This window comes from Phocoena phocoena, chromosome 9 (genome assembly GCF_963924675.1).
Source record: "Phocoena phocoena chromosome 9, mPhoPho1.1, whole genome shotgun sequence".
NCBI classification, from domain to species: domain Eukaryota; kingdom Metazoa; phylum Chordata; class Mammalia; order Artiodactyla; family Phocoenidae; genus Phocoena; species Phocoena phocoena.
In genome coordinates, this window is record NC_089227.1 from 100,910,407 (window position 1) to 100,933,739 (window position 23,333).

Sequence of the window (23,333 nt, forward strand, 5' to 3'; positions counted from 1 at the left end):
TAGTCTGTATTTCTGCAACATTTCTATTGCAAAGTTGCAACTTTTAATTTTTCATTTGTTTTGAATCCTCCATTCAACATTTTCTTCTACTTCCAAATAAAGTTCTTTTTCTGTGCATGTCTTTAATTTTAAAAGTGCTAACAGCTGACATGACAGCACTTTCATTGTTACCTGACTCTCCTTTTGTGCTGTAGTCATTTCCCTTTGGTATTACTGTAGTGGGAGTTTTTGTTTGGATGGTGGTGGTGGTGGTTTCTTTCTTCTTTGAGCTTTTGAATTGACAGGTAGTGAAATATCTAATAGTTCTTGGTTGGCAGATCGTTAAGAAATTGAGCTATTTACTGTCTTCTGGGCTTACAGCATAACTGTACAAACAGCTTAATTTTTTTTAACTTTTGTTGTTATTAATTTTTTTTATTTATTTTGGCTGCATTGGGTCTTTGTTGCTGCGCGCAGGCTTTCTCTAGTTGCGGCGAGCGGGGGCTACTCTTCATTGTGGTGCCTGCGCTTCTCATTGCGGTGGCTTCTCTTTGTTGCAGAACATGGGTTCTAGGCACACGGGCTTCAGTAGTTGTGGCTCGCAGGCTCTAGAGCGCAGGCTCAGTAGTTGTGGCGCATGGGCTTAGTTGCTCCGCAGCATGTGGGATCTTCCTGGACCAGTGCTCAAACCCATGTTCCCTGCATTGGCAGGCAGATTCTTAACCACTGTGCCACCAGGGAAGCCCAAAACAGCTTAATTTTTGAATTGGAGCTTACTGATGTTGATTTGCTTTGTCCTGATTTGGGAGGCACGATAATATTATTTTTTAAATTATTTCATACTATAGAAATAAGTAATGGATAAGTAGTATTGCTTTGTAGATTTCTTCTGTATATACATTACTTAAATAGGGTTTCTCTGCCCTCGTGTTAAGTGAAACTATTTTATAGGTGCATTGGGCTCTTTACAAAGAATTCCTCAGGAGGTTGTGTGAGGCCTCCATGAAGACCAGATATTATCAGAAAGCTTAGGAAAAAACTGCTCTTCGATGCCATATTGTTTAGAAGACATCATAAGGAGAGGGAAAATATAATTATTTGAACTCTTTCAGTTATAAATTTGAAATGTAACTGTTGAATCTAGAGTGGACATTAGGGCAGGTTTAGTCTTTGATTGGAAAGTGAGTCTGTTTTTTCAAGTTGCTTGTTTTTAATAACAGATTTTAATATCCTTGGATTAAAAGATTTAGTCTTATAATTTTACAATTAGAAGGGACCTTAGATGTACTATCATGACGCATGTAGTACTTGTATTTTCCTTATGAGAAGTTAGAACCTGAAAAAAATTAGCATAACTGAAAGCAATCCAGAACAAAGGTGAAGAAGTATCATTAACATGGGCAAATGAATAAGTCAGCTATCTTGCTGCCGTTAGTTTTCTGAGTACTAACACATTGGCTTGTGGTTTTAATTGTTGAATCCCTTTATTTTTTTATTCAGTGCTATCCATATATATATCTTCTTATATTTGGCTGTTGGTTAATGGTATGCATAGGGGTCCTAAGTAAATTGTTTAAAAGTGCTATTTGGTAGGTTGGAAAACTGAACATAAACTTGGTAGTTGATTTAGAAGTGTCTTGTTGTGTCTAACATATTAATCTTTCTCTTTTAGGAAACTGAAAATGGCCCTTCAGCTATGCTAGGTCTATAATGGGAAGTGTCACAGTTCGATATTTCTGTTATGGATGCCTTTTTACATCTGCAGCCTGGACGGTTTTGCTTTTTGTTTATTTCAACTTCAGTGAAGTGACTCAGCCACTTAAGAATGTGCCCATCAAGGGGTCTGGGCCCCATGGACCATTCCCCAAAAAATTTTATCCCCGTTTCACTCGAGGTCCAAGTCAAGTGTTAGAATCACAGTTCAAAGCAAACAAAATTGATGATGTGATAGAGAATCAAATTGAAGATCTGGAAAGAGGCAACATGAAATTCTCTTCTGAACTGGGTAAGTGTATTTGATTTTTGTTTGCAGCATGTCAAAGTATTTTATCATTGGAAGTTTAACTGTTCTTAAAATCATTTATTGTTCAGAGAATTAGAAATGTGACATTTTTTCTGCACTGATTTATTTCATTCATGAACTAGCTGAGGTCATATGGTTTTTGCAGACTCAGTAGGGTTCTGACTTCAGTATTTTATGAGGACTTGGGAGAAGCTAATGAGGTCCAGAATAGGGAAAAAAAAAAAAAAAGAAAAGAAAAGAACGAATGAAAAATTAAGTGGCTAGAGAGAAAATGGAACCTATGGGGAAGGATTATAATTGCTAGCATTAGTTAATAAGGGAAAGTAATGGTTCAAAAGCGACTGTATTTAACATATTTTGAAAGGCAGAGTTAATTAAAACAGAACATAAACCATTGAGTTTAGAAATAAGTTGAGATTACTTATATCTAATAAGATTTCTACTTATAAGAGTTATTCAGGTACCAGAATATATTTATTAAATACAGGAGTTTATAAAATAGAAACTTTTTTATTCTTCAAAAATTATATTCTGTTCAATTTGGAAGCAAGACTCTGAACACTGTAATTCTAGAATCCTGGTTTCAGCAAATTTTATTTTAAGGGATAAATGAGCCCTTTAAAACTTTGTCTTTAAAACTTAAAAAAGAACTTTGATCTTCATTGACACGTCAGATAATAAGTAATTTAAGAGTAAAAGCATATAGTAAGAGATTCTGAGAGATTGAAAGATCCACAGAATATAAAGGAAATGTTAAAGCAGATTTTTTTTTCACTTCATCATAGTTTCAAAGAATAAAATCAGTTCCTGGGATTTAATCACTTCCTAATACAGGAGATTGAACATATTTAAAATTATATGAGGAAATGGAGGCTATTACTTACTTTAGTTTTCATAAAATATACCTTCTAATCTTTTTCAAACAGCCATTTGGACATTTTAGAAGCATTAATGGGAAAATTTCTAGTTTTTTTGTTTATAGTAATTTTTGCAAAACTTTTATAAAGAAGTAACATTGGGTTTACCATTTTGAATGGACTTTGTTTGCCTGTGAAAGAAGTAGTGAGGGAATTGTAGATATTTGAAGTGGCAAACCCAAATTACCTACCTGAACAACTAAATTCTTTATAAAAGATCCTAAAGATCACAAAAAATACGATAGCGAATAAATGAATTCAGCAAAGTTACAGGGTACAAGATCAACACACCAAAACCCGTTGTATTTCTGGACACTAGCAATAAACAGTCCAAAAGTAAAATTAAGGGAACAATCCCATTTACAATGGAATCAGAAAGAATAAAGTACTTAAGAATAATATAGCCAAGGAGGTCTAAGATTTGTACACTTTAAACTACACAGCACTATTGAAAGAAATAAAAATAGACCTAAATAAATGGAAAGAGGTTCATGGATGGAATGCTAAATACTGTTAAGATGTCAGTACCACCCAAAGCAACCCACAGATTGAATGTAAACCTTATCAAAATCCCCATGGCCTTTGTTGAAAAGATGGAAAATCTGATTCTACAATTGATAAGGAATTGCAAGGGGCTCTGAATAGCCGGAACAGTCTTGAACAAGAACAAAGCTGGAAAACACACACTTCTCTGTTTCAGAACGTCCTGACAGTGTGATACTGGCCTAAGAATAGATATGCATCAGTAGATCAAAGGATAGACTGAGAGTCTGAAAATATACTCTGTGACATCTGTGGTCAAGTAGCATCTACGGTCAGTAATACCTGAGGACAAGTAACATCTGTGGTCAGTTGATTTTCAGAAAGGGTGCCAAGAGCAGTTAATGTGGGAAGAATGGTCTTTTCAACCAGTGGTGCTGGGACAGATAGATACCCCCATGCAAAGGAATGAAGTTGAACCCTTACCTCATGTCATATTAAATTAACTCAGAATGGATCAAAGACTATAATATAAAACCCTAAGAAGAAATCATAGGGATTAATAAGATAATTGGGGAAGCACTGCATTCTGTATTTCATCCCCTCACATCTGGGAATCCATAAAACAATATTCTTTAAAAAAAAAAAAAGAAACCTGCTCAACTCGAACCTGGGCCCCGGCAGTGAAAGTGCTGGGGCCTAACCACTGGACCGCCAGGGAATTCCCTTACTTGACTTTTTTTTTTTTTTTTTTTTTTTTGCGGTATGCAGGCCTCTCACTGTTGTGGCCTCTCCCGTTGCGGAGCCCAGGCTCTGGACGCGCAGGCTGAGCGGCCATGGCTCACGGGCCCAGCCGCTCCGCGGCATGTGGGATCCTCCCGGACCGGGGCACGAACCCGTGTCCCCTGCATTGGCAGGCACACTCTCAACCACTGCGCCACCAGGGAAACCCCCCCCCTTACTTGACTTTTAAAATCCAATCTTTTCCTGAATTATTTGACCATGAAATCTTTTTTTTCTTTCTAACATCTATTAATGTCCAGTGGAATTAGTTTTCCATGACCAGATTTTGAGAACTGCTGTTACAAGGAAGTCATTCTGTGAGGAGAGGCTAAAGGTTTTATGTGGGAAAGAGAAAGCAAGAGGAGGCTTTATTGTTCTTGGTAAAGGTGAGATTTCTGGCAATATTAGAGCAAAGATGTTAAATTATAATGATCTTGATTAGATCTGTGGAGGACTTTCCTGACCAGAGACTTTATAGAAAGGTTTATCAGTAGTATAATTTTTTTAGGGGAGGAGTTCATATAAAAACTTGCTATTAAAAAAAAATTTTTTTTTTTTAGACAAAAATTAACAAAACCAAAAACAACCTTGCATTAATTGGGGCCTGTTGAGGTCCATATGGGGTTCTATAATCTATTGGTTTTATGGAAAAATCATCATTAAGTCTCTTTTTTTCTTGGTCATAGGTAAGTTTTTATTTTGAAAATATTCTTAAGATTATGGCTAGTGAGCAGGTGTCATTTATGGTTAAGGTACACTTGCTTTTTGAGCTAAACTGATAAAAATTTGACTTAAACCTCAATTTACTTTTTTGAAAATGGAGACAAACTAGATTTGAGAAACATGGCTATTACCTGGTTATAAGAAGTTAAGATCATAATATATCAGTAACTGTAGCATTCCTTTCCAGATTTAATGTACTGACTGTGACGTCACTCTTTTGCAGGTATGATTTTTAATGAACGTGATCAGGAGTTGAGAGACTTGGGGTATCAGAAACATGCCTTCAATATGCTTATTAGTAACCGCTTGGGCTACCATAGAGATGTGCCAGATACGAGGAATGCAGCGTATGTTCCTTATTGGTTTCTGCTAATCACTTTAATAACACAGTGTTTTTAGTGCCAGCATAATAAGCCATGGGGATGGCGTTAATATTTTGCAATTAGGCTTATTATTCAGGATACTAGAAAACCTAAGACAGATTTCCACTCATACTATGCTTGAAGCCACATGGTCTGAGATTGTACTGACAAAGTTCTAGAGCTTGCTGTGTCTCTTTTGAAATTTAAAATCATGTGGGAAAAAGGAGGGAGGTGCTACCTGCATATAATTAAATAACCTTCCAAGCATAAGTTGATTTTAAATGTTTGTTTATTGGATTCATGGCGAAAAGGAATTAACATCAGTGAAGAATTCTGCTCATCATCTCACTTTTCTGTTTTCATTATTTTTGTTTCTTCAAAGGCTTTTCATTCATATGGTCGATCATTCCACACATCTGTTTCAGCACCTTTTTTGTTTGCTGGACTCTCTATTAGGCCCTGGAAATAAACAAAATAAGACATAGTCTCTCAGTTCACAGGGCTTAGAGTCTAGCTGGGGAGGTAGATAAAGAAGTGAGTAATTACAGTACCACAAGAATGAGGGCTGTGATAGGAGTTGGTGAAATGGGGTCCTCCAAACCAGAATGACCAGGGAAGGCTTCATAGAGGGTGATGACTGAGCAGTGATGTAAGGGAAGGTTTTCCCCTATATAGGGAACAGATCGAGGCATAAAATTACACTATTTGTCCAAGGGACTGAAACAGTTCACTTTGCCTGTAGTGGAGGAATGGCAAGAAACTGGAGGTGGGCAGGGCCCAGACATTGGAAGGCTTTGTATGCCATGCAGAAGAGCATGGAATACCAGATTTTATTGTTTAAGTTAGTGGGGTTTTTTTCTTGTGGCTGCTTAAAGCCACTTAATCCTTTTTATCAAATAGTTGCTTACATGGAAGCTCTTCCATTATCCTGATATATATCATAGTTTACTCAAATCTTTTTCTGTTACTGGGCAAAAAATAAAATTTTCAAATACAGAATTTCACATTTCCATTATTTCCTTTTGAAACCTCTTTGAGGAGAAGAAACTGAACATCAGCTTATGAGTACTGCATTAAAAACTTGCAGTGATTTTAGTAAAAACATTTTTATGTACCAAAAAAGAAAAAAAAATTCAAATTTTTAAAACGATGACCTAAAAATAAATGGAGTTGCAGGTACTGGAGGGAGAAATCATTAACAAATGTAAAACTCTTGAATAAGAAAACACATTGTGATGCGGAGGGGGAAGGGTAAGCTGTGACAAAGCGAGAGAGTAGCATGGACATATATACACTACCAAACGTAAAATAGATAGCTAGTGGGAAGCAGCTGCATAGCACAGGGAGATAGCTCGGTGCTTTGTGACCACCTAGAGGGGTGGGATAGGGAGGGTGTGAGGGAGGGAGACGCAAGAGGGAGGAGATATGGGAACATATGTATATGTATAACTGATTCACTTTGTTATAAAGCAGAAACTAGCACACCATTGTAAAGCAATTATACTCCAATAAAGATGTTAAAAAAAAAAAAAGAAAACACATTGTTATCTTAAATGCTTTTTAAAAAATTGTTAATAATGTAAGGAAGAGGCCGAACAAGGGAACAGTTAATGTTTAGTGAATAATAACCTAAAACATTTGAGCTTTTAAAATGTCAGAATTTTCCCATATTCGTCTTCACAGATGTAAAGACAGGTCTTACCCGACGGATCTGCCAGTCGCTAGTGTTGTTATTTGTTTCTACAACGAAGCCTTTTCTGCCTTGCTCCGGACCGTGCACAGCGTCCTAGACCGCACACCAGCCCGGCTTCTTCACGAAATTATCCTCGTGGATGATGACAGTGACTTCGGTAAGGACTATTGTAATTGGCAATGTGGGAGCTATGCAGTTGTTCACTGTCGTGCTGACCACATCAGCAGAGCTGACCGTTCAGTACTTAGTGGATAGGAGGACCCTCATGCACGCAATTGCAACAGAGCCAACCACAATTAAATGCCTGATTATAGGGTAATTTCAAAGAAACTGCACTGTCTTTGTAATGTTTTCAAACTGTGCTACCGAAATTTGGCCCTTGAAATTTTTCCCTTGGCTTACCTTTTTAAAAGAGTATTTTTATTTTGAAATAACTACAGATAGACAGTAAGTTACGAAGAGGTCCTGTGTACCCCTTCACCCAATTTCCTCCATTGGTTACATCTTACATCAGTATAGTACATTATCAAAACCCAGAATTTAGCATTGGTACAATATGTGTGTACAGTTATTTGTCATTTTATCCCATGAGTAGATTTCTGTAACCACCACTGCAGTCAAGGTACAGACTGCACTGCTCCATCACCCCTTCAAGGTTGTTATATAAACAGAATCATACAGTATGTGACGTTTTGAGATTGGCTTTTTTAACTAGACATAATGCTTTGGCTTACGTTTATCTCGTCAGTCTGTTATATCAGCTGTCTCTAGATAAGGTGGATTGCATTCTGAAAGCTCTTAGATGATCTCTGAAGGCCAGTGTTTTATGATTCAGTACATACTTCAGACCCTTATTTAATTCAACATAGATTCTTCCTAAAAGTGATTTCATGTACACACAGCAGGATGGAGGGCTGTCCTCAACCTGGTGAGAGAGGTTGTATCCCCATTTTACAGAGGAGGAAATATTAAGTAATTTGCTCAAGATCCTGTAGCTGTTAAGTGGTAGAGTTGAAATTAGACCCTTGGTCTACATAACTCCAAGCCTTCTGCTATTTCCATTACAGTAACCTGCAGAGATACACTGATAAATTGTATGTCAATTACATATTTTTTCACAACTCAAGGGTTTATTAAGCATCTCTTATATATCAACAACAGAATTGGTATGCAAGTATACTTAAGTATACAAAATGAGGAAATGTACACTGAGACCAATGGGTGCAAAATTCTCAAACCTTGGTAACTATTGAAATCTCATAGGAGAAATAGAAAAAAATTTAATTTCAAAAATGAATGATTAAAAAAACCAAGAATTTGAGTCTGGAACAAGTAGAAGATTGGCTAAGTAGTATAATTCTAGAATTTATGGTGTTGAATTTTTTTTTTTTAAGTAAACCTGTATTTTTCATTTTGCTGGTATTTTTTCTAAAAGGGAAGATTCGTGATCATTTATAATGGTTTATATACTAACTACAGAAAGAATTATTTATTTATCTTATATGATCTTTGAAGTTATGAAATTTAAAGGTAAATGAGCTAGAATTTATAAAAAATATTTAGTGCCCATGGAAGGTGCTAAATTAATAAAAGAATGTATTTACTGCTGCTGTTATATAATTCTTGGTAGGGAAATAGAAGTTGTTTCTCAACTATTCTGAAATGGAGTAGGACTTAATTAATCACTTTGAAACAAAAGATATTTACATATCATTTTGTTTTAAATATGATTTACATGCAGTCAGCCAAACGTTCATTCACTCAAGATACTCATTTCAAACATTCTTTATGCAAAGTGTTGTGTTAGTTGCTATGGAAATACAGATAAGTCTATAACTTAAGTAACTATTCCTTTAGGCTAGTGTTCCAACTCTTAACCCTCATTTTCTTCCTTCCAAGATAAGCTATGATCTTCTTTTAAAATAAAGCAGAAGAAGATTCTATATTTGCCTAAAAATTTGTCGCAAGTGCCAGCCACGACTCTAGAGAAGCTGCAAAATGTCTGTGCACATGTCTCATGTGGTTTGAACAGTTGTACGACTCCTCATTTTCAGATGATGTGAAAGGAGAACTAGATGAATACATCCAAAAATACCTCCCTGGAAAGATTAAAGTGATAAGAAACACAAAACGTGAGGGATTGATTCGAGGAAGAATGATTGGAGCAGCCCACGCAACAGGTAGAACTTCCCCCTGGCCTTTCTTGGTGGGTGTTGAGTGATGAGGGCTCTGAGTCTCCTGCCCTCCTGATCCTGCGTCAGTCTCTGAAAAATGGTGTCTTTAATGGGCACTGCCAGCAGGAAAGGTGAGGCTTGTTCAGTTTGGGAAAGGCCTTTCCATAACTCCAACCCGGTTGTCCCAAAGCACAGGCTCCAAGGAGGTGAATTCTGGAGTCCTCAGTGGTCTGCCTTTCTGGTTTTTCTTCAGTTACATTATATTGATTCAAATGTATTTCTTTTTACGGTTACCTCTATGGAAGGTTGGTGATCCTAATTTTCATTTATGATCTTGATAAAAATTTTTCCTTTTAAAATACATTTATTTCAGTTAAAACAAATGAATTTGTTTAAAAATATTAGGTATCTAATACTGCAGGTGATGCCTGGATATGGCAAAAATAATCAAGATAATTTTAAAATTCCAGAACTTTGGGGGGGCATTCCCCAGTAGTGAAAAAAATCTCCTACCTTCCCATATACTGCTCTCCTCAAGATAACCAGTCACTGGGGTTTAAGTGGTTGGCACTGCTTTCTGCCACCACCCCTCCTTGTATACCCACTGTCCCATTCGCTGGGTTTAGCTGTGACTTCATTTTTAGAATCTTTCTTCTTCCCTCCTTTCTCTTAAACCTGCAGTGAACAGGAGCAATTAACAAAAAATGAGAAGTAGCTCCCCTCCATCCAGTCTGCAGTCATATGCAGATTGAGTTCAAGGCGAGTTTCCTTCTTTAGAGTCTAGTTTTGACATATTGAAGGCACAAGATAGAAAATTGTGGGGTATTGGTAGGGAATGGCAAGATTATGTCACAGAACATCGTACTGTTATAGTATATTGTTACTGAGAGTTTATTGTTTTTCAGGTAACAATAGTCATTTAGTTTTAGTTTTTGTTTTTTTTTTTTTTGCGGTACGCGGGCCTCCCACTGCCGCGGCCCCTCCCGTTGCGGAGCACAGGCTCCGGACGCGCAGGCCCAGCGGCCGCGGCCCATGGGCCCAGCCGCTCTGCGGCATGCGGGATCTTCCTGGACTGGGGCACGAACCCGTGTCCCCCGCGTCGGCAGGCGGACTCCCAACCACTGCGCCACCAGGGAATCCCAGTCATTTAGTTTTTTTCTTTATGATCTGTTGGTCCTTGTTCCAATATAGTTTAGGATCTGTCAAAAAATAAGCCAGTTTTTGGGAAATCAATCTCAGGTTCGATGTGACTGTTATTATCTTACTTCATTTAGTTAAATTGTCTTTAATTGAAAAAGTAACATTTTTCGAGTTAAAAAAAGCTATTATACATTTTCTCCTCAGAGGAAACTTGATTGAATTGACCTCACTTCACTTGAATAGTGTACAGGTTGAACATTCTGCCTTTCTGTATTAAATGACATATGGTGAGCTGTATGCTCTTTACATCCTCATAAAGTCCTTCACAGGAGGCCTTGAAGGACATGACTAAGTCACTGTCATCCTGGAGGACTTTCTTGCTGGAGGTATTTCTGCTACTGTTAATTGGAATAGGATGCATCCGGTGCTGTATGAAGTTCACGTAAAATCTGTATCAATACATTTCATGGATAAACGTTTGGAAAAATAATAATGCTGTCTGATGATGAGATTCTAAGTTTCTCAGCTGTTCAGAATAACCATTAAGTTATCAAAGAAGTTTGGGATTATCAAAGAAACCCTCACTCCTCACATTTATCAAGAGGAGTTAAAAATGCATGATAAAATCTTCACGATTTTAATTTTATTAACTAGAAGAAAAGAGCATCCCGTGGCTGATGAGATTGGGGGGATTAGAAAGGAAGGGTGGGAAATGGAAGAAAAAGAAATGAGTGCGTGGCAGTCAAGAGGTGAATCCAAGGAGAAGGGAGCTGTGTTGCTGACGTGATGAGAGGGCTGCACGCTTCTCTCCCTCCTGAGAATGGCTGTGTTGTAGCCATAATCGATAACTGGGGTCATGTGTCCGAGTCACCAGTGAAAATGAGTTACGTTCTCTAACCTCTGTTTACTAAGGCAGGGAAATACACACTAAACATAAATATTTCCATTACAATAATTGTACTAAAAAGTACGCACAGCTGACCACTGTCATTGCACCACACTCCATACCTGGCTGTCCAGAGAACTGAATTGTTCCTGTGAGATTTTGAATCTTTTTACTGAGGAAAATATGTAAATTTTTTCACAGGTTGTGCATATTGTTTGCATATGTTCTTCAATCGTAGCAGGACACTTCAGACAGAATTCCTGGCTAACAGACTTCCGAGTACCGGTTTAATAGTTTGGGCTGGAAGGGTGGCAGTTACCTTTCACGCCTGTAAATGTATCAGCACTTGAACTGGTGGCCATACCTAACTTGAGTGAGGTGCAGCTCTCAGGGCCCCTATTGTTTGCTTCCCCAGGAGAAGTCCTGGTGTTCCTGGACAGCCACTGTGAGGTGAATGTGATGTGGCTGCAGCCCCTGCTGGCTGCCATCCGGGAGGACCGGCAAATGGTGGTGTGCCCGGTGATCGACATCATCAGCGCTGACACGCTGGCCTACAGCTCGTCCCCTGTGGTGCGGGGAGGATTCAACTGGGGGCTGCACTTCAAATGGGACCTCGTTCCCCTTTCTGAGCTCGGAGGAACAGACGGAGCTACTGCACCAATAAAGTAAGATTTCTCCTGTATGTGTGAAAAATTCCCAAAAGAGGAAACATACTCAAAGATAATTCCTTTTTCTTTGCAGGAAGCAAAAGTGTTGGCTTAACTTGTTTGTTAAAAATTTTTGAGTGCTTACCAAATTTTACGTACTCTGCCAAGTCCCAAGGAAAGATTTATGAATAAGAAGTTGTCCAGGCCCTCAAGAATTTATATCTTAGTGAGAAAAGCAGAAGAAGTCAACAATATCCTGGGATAATTGTTGCATAGGATAGCCTGGGAGGACCCCCTGTGCTGTGTTGTTTATATCACATACCATGGTTATTGCATTGGCCGTTAACACATCTTCAGTTCTTTGCTAGTGTGAGTGGTACTGTGAAGAACATTTAATACATAAGCCTTTTCTATAATTAGGATTTTAGGATGGATTCCCACTCGTACAATTACTGAGTCATCGTATGTGAATTATTTTCAATTTTCATCCATATTCTCTCATATTATAAATCTCTCATGTTATTTCTCCTTATTTTTGTTTTCTTTTAAATTTCTCATGTAGATTTCAGAGACGTTTGTATTTGTACTTTTTAAAGTTCTTAGACCTACTCTTTCTTTTAAACTTTTTTTTTAATACAGCTTTTAAAAAATATTTGTTTATTTATTTGGCTGCATTGGGTCTTTGTTGCAGCACGCGGGGTCTTTTCGTTGCGGCGTGCGGGCTCCAGAGCATGTGGGCTCAGTAGTTGCAGCACGCAGGCTCTCTAGTTGTGGCACACAGGCTCCAGAGCGCGTGGGCTCAGTAGTTGAGGCATGCAGGCTCTCTAGTTGTGGCGCACCGGCTCTAGAGCATGCAGGCTCAGTAGTTGTGGTGTGCGGGCTTAGTTGTCCCGTGGCATGTGGGATCTTAGTTCCCCAACCAGGGATCAAACACACATCCCCTGCACTGGAAGGTGGATTCTTAACCACTGGACTACCAGGAAAGTCCCTTTTTTAGACTTTTTTACTGTAAAAAATAGCATATGTAAAAAGTATATATGTATATATGCATGCGATTTAATAAATGATTATAGTGTGAACACTGTGAAAGTACCACCAAGTCAAGAAATAGCACCCACATGCCCCCTGTATACCCCTCCCTGGTCACAGCCCCTGCCCTTGTCCTTAGAGGTGTCATTACCCTGACCCACTCATCATTTCCCTGCTCTCCTGGAGAGTTGTACCCCCTATGTATGATTTCTAAATGATGTAATGTAGCCCAGTTCCCTGCTCTTGGACTTCATGTAAATGAAGCCATGGGACTCATCACTGTCTTCTTTTAGTCAGTATTGCTTTAAAAGCCTCTGTGCTGCATTATATAGTTGGTTCCTTTTTATTGCTGTATAACATTCTGTTATACTGATGTATCATAACATTTATCCGGTTTACTGTGGGCAGGGCATTTGGGTTGTTTTCAGTCGTTTCTCCACCTTACAAGTGGTGCTGTTGTCAGCATTCTTATTCATGGCTTCTAGCTTACAGGAGTGAAACTGCCCAGTCATAGGCATGCCTGTCTTCACCTTTAGCTGATAACGTTTTCCCCACACCTCAGGCGACTAGAACGCCATTGGCTCCTCAGCTAGCCTTTGGGTACTTGCAGCTTCCTTTCATCCGAACCAGACTTGGAGGGGAGGCTGACAGAGAGCTGGGCCAGCTCAGGTGGCTGAGCTGCTCTCCTGGCAGGGTGGGGTTGTCTTCTGTTCTCAGGCTTTGTGAGAGAACCTGTTGCAGTTCTTTGTGAAGTCCGTGAAAAAAGCACACCCAGCTCTCAGTTGTCTTCTAGTCTTCACATGCTTGTAACCCTTCTTCCTACCAGGGCTTTCAGTGCGGGTCTCTACCCTCTGCTCCCCAGCCTTGCAGGTGGGAGTTAGATGCTGGAGCACATCTCTCAGGAGAGCAGGGCTGCACCTGGGGACTGTCACTCTGTGTTTCTGGGCTCCACGACTTCACGTACTGTGACTGGAGGCAGACAGGAGCACTGACCCCATTTTCAGCTTCCCTTTGCCAGTGCAAGAAAGTTCCTTGGACTGTTGTTACATGTGTTCTCATTCGTAGTTATAGGGCAGTGGCCAGTTTTTGCCTATTTCATCATCTTCATGGGTATTTGTTTCTCATTGTTTAATTTTTAATATTTTTAATCAAAAACATATTCACAGTAATAAGTCAAACAGTATAGAACAACTTAGGATGAGAAGTGGCTGGCTCTAACCCTCCCTCCCCATTCTCAGTCCTCCCCAGAGGCAAATTCTTTTAACCACTTTTAGTTGTGTTCTTCCATTTCTTACTTCCAGAACTCTAAATTATATGCATAGTCCTCATTTCAACATAAAACCAACTATAGACCTCTCTGTTGGAAAAAAGATTTAGATCATTTACATCACTCCCATGTTCCCTTTATTGTTGTAGGATGAGTTTTTAGTTACTGTATTGGTTACTTTTGATACTTTAAAAAAAATCTGTTTCTTTTTTTTTTTTTTTGGCTGCGTTGGGTCTTTGTTGCTGCACGTGGGCTCTCTCTAGCTGCAATGAGCGGGGGCCACTCCTCGCTGCGGTGCACGGGCTTCTCATTGTGGTGGCTTCTCTTGTTGCAGAGCACGGGCTCTAGGTGCACGGGCTTCAGTAGTTGTGGCATGCAGGCTCAGTAGTTGTGGCACACAGGCTCAGCAGTTGTGGCTTGCAGGCTCCAGAGTAGCAGGCTCAGTAGTTGTGGCACACGGGCTTAGTTGCTCCGCGTCATGTGGGATCTTCCCGGACCAGGGCTCGAACCCATGTCCTCTGCATTGGCAGGCGGATTCCCAACCACTGCGCCACCAGGGAAGCCCCGTTCTGTTGACTTTGGAGAGCATCATTTGACATTCTTCCTTGAACAGTGAGGCTATGAGCACCACTTTCTCCTTTTTTCCACTTTTTCTCCCCTTTGGGCTGTAAGCTGTTTCACTTTTATATCAAGGTTGCTAACTTCTTGAGTTGGATATTTAGATTTTTTTAAATTTCAGCCTTTTTTCTTTTCTAATACATGTAGTTAAGATGATAAATTTTCTTCTAATCATGGCTTTAGCTGCATCCCACAAACTGTGATATATCATTTTTTATTGTCATTTTTTTTTAACATCTTTATTGGGGTATACTTGCTTTACAGTGGTGTGTTAGTTTCTGCTTTATAACAAAGTGAATCAGTTATACATATACACACATTCCCATATCTCTTCCCTCCTGCGTCTCCCTCCCTCCCTCCCACCCTCCCACCCTCCCTATCCCACCCCTCCAATTGGTCACAAAGCACCGAGCTGATATCCCTGTGCTATGCGGCTGCTTCCCACTAGCCATCTACCTTACGTTTGGTAGTGTATATATGTCCCTGCCTCTCTCTCGCTTTGTCACAGCTCACCCTTCCCCCTCCCCATATCCTCAAGTCCGTTCTCCGGTAGGTCTGCGTCTTTATTCCTGTCTTACCTCTAGGTTCTTCATGACGTTTTTTTTTTCTTAAATTCCATATATATGTGTTAGCATACGGTATTTGTCTTTCTCTTTCTGACTTACTTCACTCTGTATGACAGACTCTAGGTCTATCCACCTCATTACAGATAGCTCAATTTCGTTTCTTTTTATGGCTGAGTAATACTCCATTGTATATATGTGCCACATCTTCTTTATCAATTCATCCAATGATGGGCACTTAGGTTGTTTCTATCTCCAGGCTATTGTAAATAGAGCTGCAATAAACATTTTATTACATGACTCTTTTTGAATTATGGTTTTCTCAGGGTATATGCCCAGTAGTGGGATTGCTGGGTCATATGGTAGTTCTATTTGTAGTTTTTTAAGGAACCTTCATACTGTTCTCCATAGTGGCTGTACCAATTCACAGTCCCACCAGCAGTGCAAGAGTGTTCCCTTTTCTCCACACCCTCTCCAGCATTTATTGTTTCTAGATTCTTTGATTATGGCCATTATGACTGGTGTGAGATGATATCTCATTGTAGTTTTGATTTGCATTTCCCTAATGATTAATGATGTTGAGCATCCTTTCATGTGTTTGTTGGCAGTCTGTATATCTCTGGAGAAATGTCTATTTAGGTCTTCTGCCCATTTATGGATTGGGTTGTTTGTTTTTTTGTTATTGAGCTGCATGAGCTGCTTGTAAATTTTGGAGATTAATCCTTTGTCAGTTGCCTCATTTGCAAACATTTTCTCCCATTCTGAGGGTTGTCTTTTGGTCTTGTTTATGGTTTCCTTTGCTGTGCAAAAGCTTTGAAGTTTCATTAGGTCCCATTTGTTTATTTTTGTTTTTATTTCCATTTCTCTAGGAGGTGGGTCAAAAAGGATCTTGCTGTGATTTATGTCATAGAGTGTTCTGCCTATGTTTTCCTCTAAGAGTTTGATAGTTTCTGGCCTTACATTTAGGTCTTTAATCCATTTTGAGCTTTTTTTTGTGTATGGTGTTAGGAAGTGATCTAATCCCATACTTTTACATGTACCTGTCCAGTTTTCCCAGCACCACTTATTGAAGAGGCTGTCCTTTCTCCACTTTACATTCTTCCCACCTTTATCAAAGATAAGGTGACCATATGTGCATGGGTTTATCTCTGGGCTTTCTATCCTGTTCCATTGATCTATCTTTCTGTTTTTGTGCCAGTACCATACTGTCTTGATTACTGTAGCTTTGTAGTATAGTCTGAAGTCAGGGAGCCTGATTCCTCCAGCTCCGTTTTTCGTTCTCAAGATTGCTTTGGCTATTCGGGGTCTTTTGTGTTTCCATACAAATTGTGAAATTTTTTGTTCTACTTCTGTGAAAAATGCCAGTGGTAATTTGATAGGGATTGCATTGAATCTGTAGATTGCTTTGGGTAGTAGAGTCATTTTTACAATGTTGATTCTTCCAATCCAAGAACATGGTATATCTCTCCATCTATTTGTATCACCTTTAATTTCTTTCATCAGTGTCTTATAATTTTCTGCATACAGGTCTTTTGTCTCCTTTGGTAGGTTTATTCCTAGATATTTTATTCTTTTTGTTGCAGTGGTAAATGGGAGTGTTTTCTTGATTTCACTTTCAGATTTTTCATCATTAGTGTATAGGAATGCAAGATATTTCTGTGCATTAATTTTGTATCCTGCAACTTTACCAAATTCATTGATTAGCTCTAGTAGTTTTCTGGAAGCATCTTTAGGATTCTCTATGTATAGTATCATGTCATCTGCAAACAGTGACAGCTTTACTTCTTCTTTTCCGATTTGGATTCCTTTTATTTCCTTTTCTTCTCTGATTGCTGTGGCTAAAACTTCCAAAACTATGTTGAATAAGAGTGGTGAGAGTGGGAAACTTGTCTTGTTCCTGATCTTAGTGGAAATGCTTTCAGTTTTTCACCATTGAGGATGATGTTGGCTGTGGGTTTGTCATATATGGCCTTTATTATGTTGAGGAAAGTTCCCTCTATGCCTACTTTCTGCAGGGTTTTTGTCATAAATGGGTGTTGAATTTTGTCAAAAGCTTTCTCTGCATCTATTGAGATGATCATATGGTTTTTCTCCTTCAATTTGTTAATATGGTTTATCACATTGATTGATTTGCATATATTGAAGAATCCTTGCATTCCTGGAATAAACCCCACTTGATTATGGTGTATGATCCTTTTAATGTGCTGTTGGATTCTGTTTGCTAGTATTTTGTTGAGGATTTTTGTATCTATGTTCATCAGTGATACTGGCCTGTAGTTTTCTTTCTTTGTGACAGCCTTGTCTGGTTTTGGTATCAAGGTGATGGTGGCCTCGTAGAAAGAATTTGGGAGTGTTCCTCCCTCTGCTATATTTTGGAAGCATGTGAGGATAGGTGTTAGCTCTTCTCTAAATGTTTGATAGAATTCACCTGTGAAGCCATCTGGTCCTGGGCTTTTGTTTATTGGAAGATTTTTAATCACAGTTTCAATTTCAGTGCTTGTGATTGGTCTGTTCATATTTTCTATTTCTTCCTGATTCAGTCTTGGCAGGTTGTGCATTTCTAAGAATTTGTCCATTTCTTCCAGGTTGTCCATTTTATTGGCATAGAGTTGCTTGTAATAACCTCTCATGATCCTTTGTATTTCTGCAGTGTCAGTTGTTACTTCTCCTTTTTCATTTCTAATTCTATTGATTTGAGTCTTCTCCCTTTTTTTTTTGATGAGTCTGGCTAATGGTTTATCTATTTTATCTTCTCAAAGAACCAGCTTTTAGTTTTATTGATCTTTGCTATTGTTTCCTTCATTTCTTTTTCATTTATTTCTGATCTGATTTTTTTGATTTCTTTCCTTCTGCTAACTTTGGGGTATTTTTGTTCTTCATTCTCTAATTGCTTTAGGTGCAAGGTTAGGTTGTTTATTCGAGATGTTTCCTGTTTCTTAAGGTGGGCTTGTATTGCTATAAACTTCCCTCTTAGAGCTGCTTTTGCTGCATCCCATAGGTTTTGGGTCGTCATGTCTCCATTATCATTTGTTTCTAGGTATTTTTAAATTTCCTCTTTGATTTCTTCAGTGATCACTTCGTTATTAAGTAGTGTATTGTTTAGCCTCCATGTGTTTGTATTGTTTACAGATCTTTTCCTGTAACTAATATCTAGTCTCATGGCGTTGTGGTTGGAAAAGATACTTGATACAATTTCAGTTTTCTTAAATTTACCAAGGCTTGATTTGTGACCCAAGATATGATCTATCCTGGAGAATGTTCCATGAGCACTTGAGAAAAATGCGTATTCTGTTGTTTTTAGATGGAATGTCCTATACATATCAATTAAGTCCATCTTGTTTAATGTATCATTTAAAGCTCGTGTTTCCTTATTTATTTTCATTTTGGATGATCTGTCCATTGGTGAAAGTGGGGTGTTAAAGTCCCCTACTATGAATGTGTTACTGTTGATTTCCCCTTTTACGGCTGTTAGTATTTGCCTTATGTATTGAGGTGCTCCTATGTTGGGTGCATAAATATTTACAATTGTTATATCTTCTTCTTGTATCGATCCCTTGATCATTATGTAGTGTCCTTCTTTGTCTTTTGTAATAGTCTTTATTTTAAAGTCTATTTTGTCTGATATGAGAATTGCTACTCCAGCTTTCTTTTGGCTTCCATTTGCATGGAATATCTTTTTCCATCCCCTTACTTTCAGTCTGTATGTGTCTCTAGGTCTGAAGTGGGTATCTTGTAGACAGCATATATATGGGTCTTGTTTTTGTATCCATTCAGCCAATCTGTGTCTTTTGGTGGGAGCATTTAGTCTATTTACATTTAAGGTAATTATCGATATGTATGTTCCTATTCCCATTTTTTAAATTGTTTTGTGTTCATTATTGTAGGTCTTTTCCTTCTCTTGTGTTTCTTGCCTAGAGAAGATCCTTGAGCATTTGTTGTAAAGCTGGTTTGGTGGTGCTGAACTCTCTCAGCTTTGTCTTGTCTGTAAAGGTTTTAATTTCTCCATCAAATCTGAATGAGATCCTTGCTGGGTAGAGTAATCTTGGTTGCAGGTTTTTCCCCTTCATCACTTTCAGTATGTCCTGCCACTCCCTTCTGGCTTGCAGAGTTTCTGCTGAGAGATCAGCTGTTAACCTTATGGGGATTCCCTTGTGTGTTACTTGTTGTTTTTCCCTTGCTGCTTTTAATATGCTTTCTTTGTATTTAATTTTTGACAGTTTGATTAATATGTGTCTTGGCATATTTCTCCTTGGATTTATCCTGTATGGGACTCTCTGTGCTTCCTGCACTTGATTAACTATTTCCTTTCCCATATTAGGGAAGTTGTCAACTATAATCTCTTCAAATATTTTCTCAGTCCCTTTATTTTTGTCTTCTTCCTCTGGAACCCCTATAATTCGAATGTTGGTGCATTTAGTGTTGTCCCTGAGGTCCCTGAGACTGTCCTCAGTTCTTTTCATTCTTTTTTCTTTATTCTGCTCTGCAGTAGTTATATCCACTATTTTATCTTCCAGGTCACTTATCCGTTCTTCTGCCTCAGTTATTCTGCTATTGATCCCATCTAGAGTATTTTTCATTTCATTTATTGTGTTGTTTATCATTGTTTGTTTCATCTTTAGTTCTTGTAGGTCCTTGTTAAATGTTTCTTGCATTTTGTCCATTCTATTTCCAAGATTTTGGATCATCTTTACTATCATTATTCTGAATTCTTTTACAGGTAGACTGCCTATTTCCTCTTCATTTGTTCGGTCTGGTGCATTTTTATCTTGCTCCTTCATCTGCTGTGTGTTTTTCTGTCTTCTCATTTTGCTTATCTTACTGTGTTTGGGGTCTCCTTTTTGCAGGCTGCAGGTTTGTAGTTCCCATTGTTTTTGATGTCTGTCCCCAGTGGCTAAGGTTGGTTCAGTGGGTTGTGTAGGCTTCCTGTGCCTGTGTTCTGGTGGATGAGGCTGGATCTTGTCTCTCTGGTGGGCAGGTCCACATCTGGTGGTGTGTTTTGGGGTATCTGTGGACTTATTATGATTTTAGGCAGCCTCTCTGCTAATGGGTGGGGTTGTGTTCCTGTTTTGCTAGTTGTTTGGCATAAGGTGTCCAGCACTGTAGCTTGCTGGTTGTTGAGTGAAACTGGGTGCTGGTGTTGAGATGGAGATCTCTGGGAGATTTTTGCCGTTTGATATTATGTGGAGCTGGGAGATCTGTTGTTGACCAGTGTCCTGAAGTTGGCTCTCCCGCCTCAGAGGCACAGCACTGACTCCTAGCTGCAGCACCAAGAGCCTTTCATCCACATGGCTCAGAATAAAAGGGAGAAAAAGTAGAGAGAAAGAATTAGTAGAAGTAAGAAGAAAGAAAGGAAGAAAGGAAGGAAGGAAAGAAAGAAAGAGGGAAAGGAGGGAAGGAAGAAAGAAAGAAGAAAAGGAAAGAAGGAAAGAAAGGAGGGAGGGAGGAAGGGAAGGTGGGAGGAAGGAAGGAAGGAGGGAAGGAAGGAAAACAGAAAGAAAGAAGATAAAGTAAAATAAAATAAAGTAAAATATAATAAAGTTATTAAATTAAAAAATAATTATTAAAGAAAAAACCGGACAGATAGAACCTTAGGACAAATGGTGGAAGCAAAACTATACAGACAAAATCTCACACAGAAGCATATACATACACACTCACAGAAAGAGGAAAAGGGGAAAAAATCATAAATATTGCTCTCAAAGCCCACCTCCTCAATTTGGGATAATTCGTTGTCTAAAGGAGGGAGGGAAGGAAGGAAGAAAAGAGAAAGAAAAAGAAAGAGGATAAAGTAAAATAAAGTTATTAAAATTATTAAGAAAAAAATTTTAAAAGAAACGACAACGGACGGATAGAACCCTAGGACAAATGGTGGAAGCAAAACTATACAGACAAAATCTTACATAGAAGCATACACATACACACTCACAAAAAGAGGAAAAGGGGGAAAAAATCACAAATCTTGCTCTCAAAGTCCACCTCCTCAATTTGGGATGATTCGTTGTCTATTCATGTATTCCACAGATGCAGGTACATCAAGTTGATTGTGGAGATTTAATCCGCTGCTTCTGAGGCTGCTGGGAGAGATTTCCCTTTCTCTTCTTGGTTCTCACAGCTCACAGGGGCTCAGCTTTGGATTTGGCCCCGCCTCTGCGTGTAGGTCGCTGGAGGGCGTCTGTTTTTTGCTCAGACAGGACGGGGTTAAAGGAGCCGTTGATTCGGGAGCTCTGGCTCACTCAGGCCGGTGGGAGGGAGGGGGGCGGAGTGCGGGGCGGGCCTGCGGCGGCAGAGGCCGGCGTGACGTTTGTTGCACGACCCTGAGGCCCGCCGTGCGTTCTCCCGGGGGAGTTGTCCCTGGATTCCGGGACCCTGGCAGTGGCGGGCTGCACAGGCTCCCCAGAAGAGGGGTGTGGAGAGTGACCTGTGCTCGCACACAGGCTTCTTGGCGGCGGCAGCAGCAGCCTTAGCGTCTCCCGCCCGTCTCTGGGGTCCAGCTTTTAGCCACGGCTCGTGCCCGTCTCTGGAGTTCAAGTAGCGCTCTTACTCCCCTCTCCTCGCGCACCGGGAAACAGAGGGAAGAAAAAGTCTCTTGCCTCTTCGGCAGCTCCAGACCTTTTCCTGGACGCACTTACGGCCAGTCTTGGCGCACTAACCCCCTGCAGGCTGTGTTCATGCCGCCAACCCCAGTCCTCTCCTTGCGCTCCGACGGAAGCCCGAGCCTCAGCTCCCAGCCCTGCCCGGCCCGGCAGGTGAGCAGACAAGCCTCTCGGGCTGGTGAGTGCCGGTCGGCACCGATCCTCTGTGCGGGAATCTCTCCGCTTTGCCCTCCGCACCCCTGTGGCTGCGCTCTCCTTCGCGGCCCCGAAGCTTCCCCCTCCACCACCCGCAGTCTCGGCCCCCGAAGGGGCTTCCTAGTGTGTGGGAACCTTTCCTCCTTCACAGCTCCCTCCCACTGGTGCAAGTCCCGTCCCTATTCTTTTGTCTCTGTTTTTTCTTTTTTTTTCTTTCTTTTGCCCTACCCAGGTGCGTGGGGAGTTTCTTGCCTTTTGGGAGGTCTGAGGTCCTCTGCCAGCGTTCAGTAGGTGTTCTGTAGGAGTTGCTCCACATGTAGATGTATTTCTGGTGTATTGTATAGCACAGAGGACTCTGCTCAGTACTCTGTAATAACCTCCAAACTCGGAACTCCACACTGCAGAGGCCCTCCTTTCAACGTGCTGCCTCTCCCCTTCTCCGCAGGTCACAAGCAGAGGCCTATTGTCATTTATTTCAAAATATTTTCATTGTTATGTCTTCTCTTACCTGTAGGTTATTTAGCAGTGCATTTATTATTTTACAGGCATACGGAAACTTTATAGTCGTTATTTAATCCTAGCTTACACTGTGGTCAGAATTTGTATTTTCTGCAGTTGTTAAGGATGAGATGCTGTATTTGTTGGGTCATTTATTGTGTTGTTCAAATATTCTATATTTTTATTAATTTTTATTTCACATGTTCTATCAGTTATTGAAAATGGTATATTAATTTCCCACTACAATTGTGTGTCTGTTTCTCCTTGTAGTTCTTTATATATTTTCTTCATATATTTTGAGGCTCTGTTAATAGATGCATGACAGTTTAGAATTATTAAATCTTCTGGTGATGAAACCATTTATCATTATGAATTGTATTTCATTCTGTACTTCTAGAATAGTGTCCCTTTTGCTGTCAGTCTTCCTGTGGTCACATATTTATACGTGTCCCTGTAAGCAGCATGTAGTTGCTTTTGTTTTGTTTTGAAGCCTGTGTGGAAAACTTTGCCTTTTAATTAGGGCTTAGCTGATTACTGACATGTTTGTGTCTGTGGTTACAGTGGTACTGTTTGCTTTCTGTCTGTTCTGTGTTCTGTTTTCTCTGCTCTTACGTGCTTTTGGCCTGAATTCCAATTATTCTGTTCCCAGCTGCCACCCATTATTAGACATTATAGTTTCTTACCTACTGTTCTGTTAGTGGTTACCTTAGAAAGTACAGCCTTCATACTTGACATATCAAAGTGTAATATAGATTGGTATTTT

The 23,333-nt window shown here is 39.6% G+C and overlaps 1 protein-coding gene across 3 annotated transcripts in view; it reads left to right on the forward strand.

The window, feature by feature from the left end:
* Window positions 1-1,651: 1,651 nt before the first annotated feature.
* Window positions 1,652-23,333, forward strand: part of GALNT11 (polypeptide N-acetylgalactosaminyltransferase 11) — a 32,730-nt gene continuing 11,048 nt past the window's right edge. Inside the window, exons 1-5 of one of the 3 annotated variants that reach the window (XM_065883385.1) lie at window positions 1,652-1,984; window positions 5,129-5,252; window positions 6,951-7,117; window positions 9,015-9,140; window positions 11,576-11,825. In XM_065883385.1, coding sequence (XP_065739457.1) covers window positions 1,690-1,984; window positions 5,129-5,252; window positions 6,951-7,117; window positions 9,015-9,140; window positions 11,576-11,825 — 962 coding nt within the window. In that variant the 5' untranslated portion in view covers window positions 1,652-1,689. The remainder of the gene's footprint in view (window positions 1,985-5,128; window positions 5,253-6,950; window positions 7,118-9,014; window positions 9,141-11,575; window positions 11,826-23,333) is intronic. The other 2 variants (XM_065883386.1, XM_065883387.1) reach the window with 2 other exon arrangements.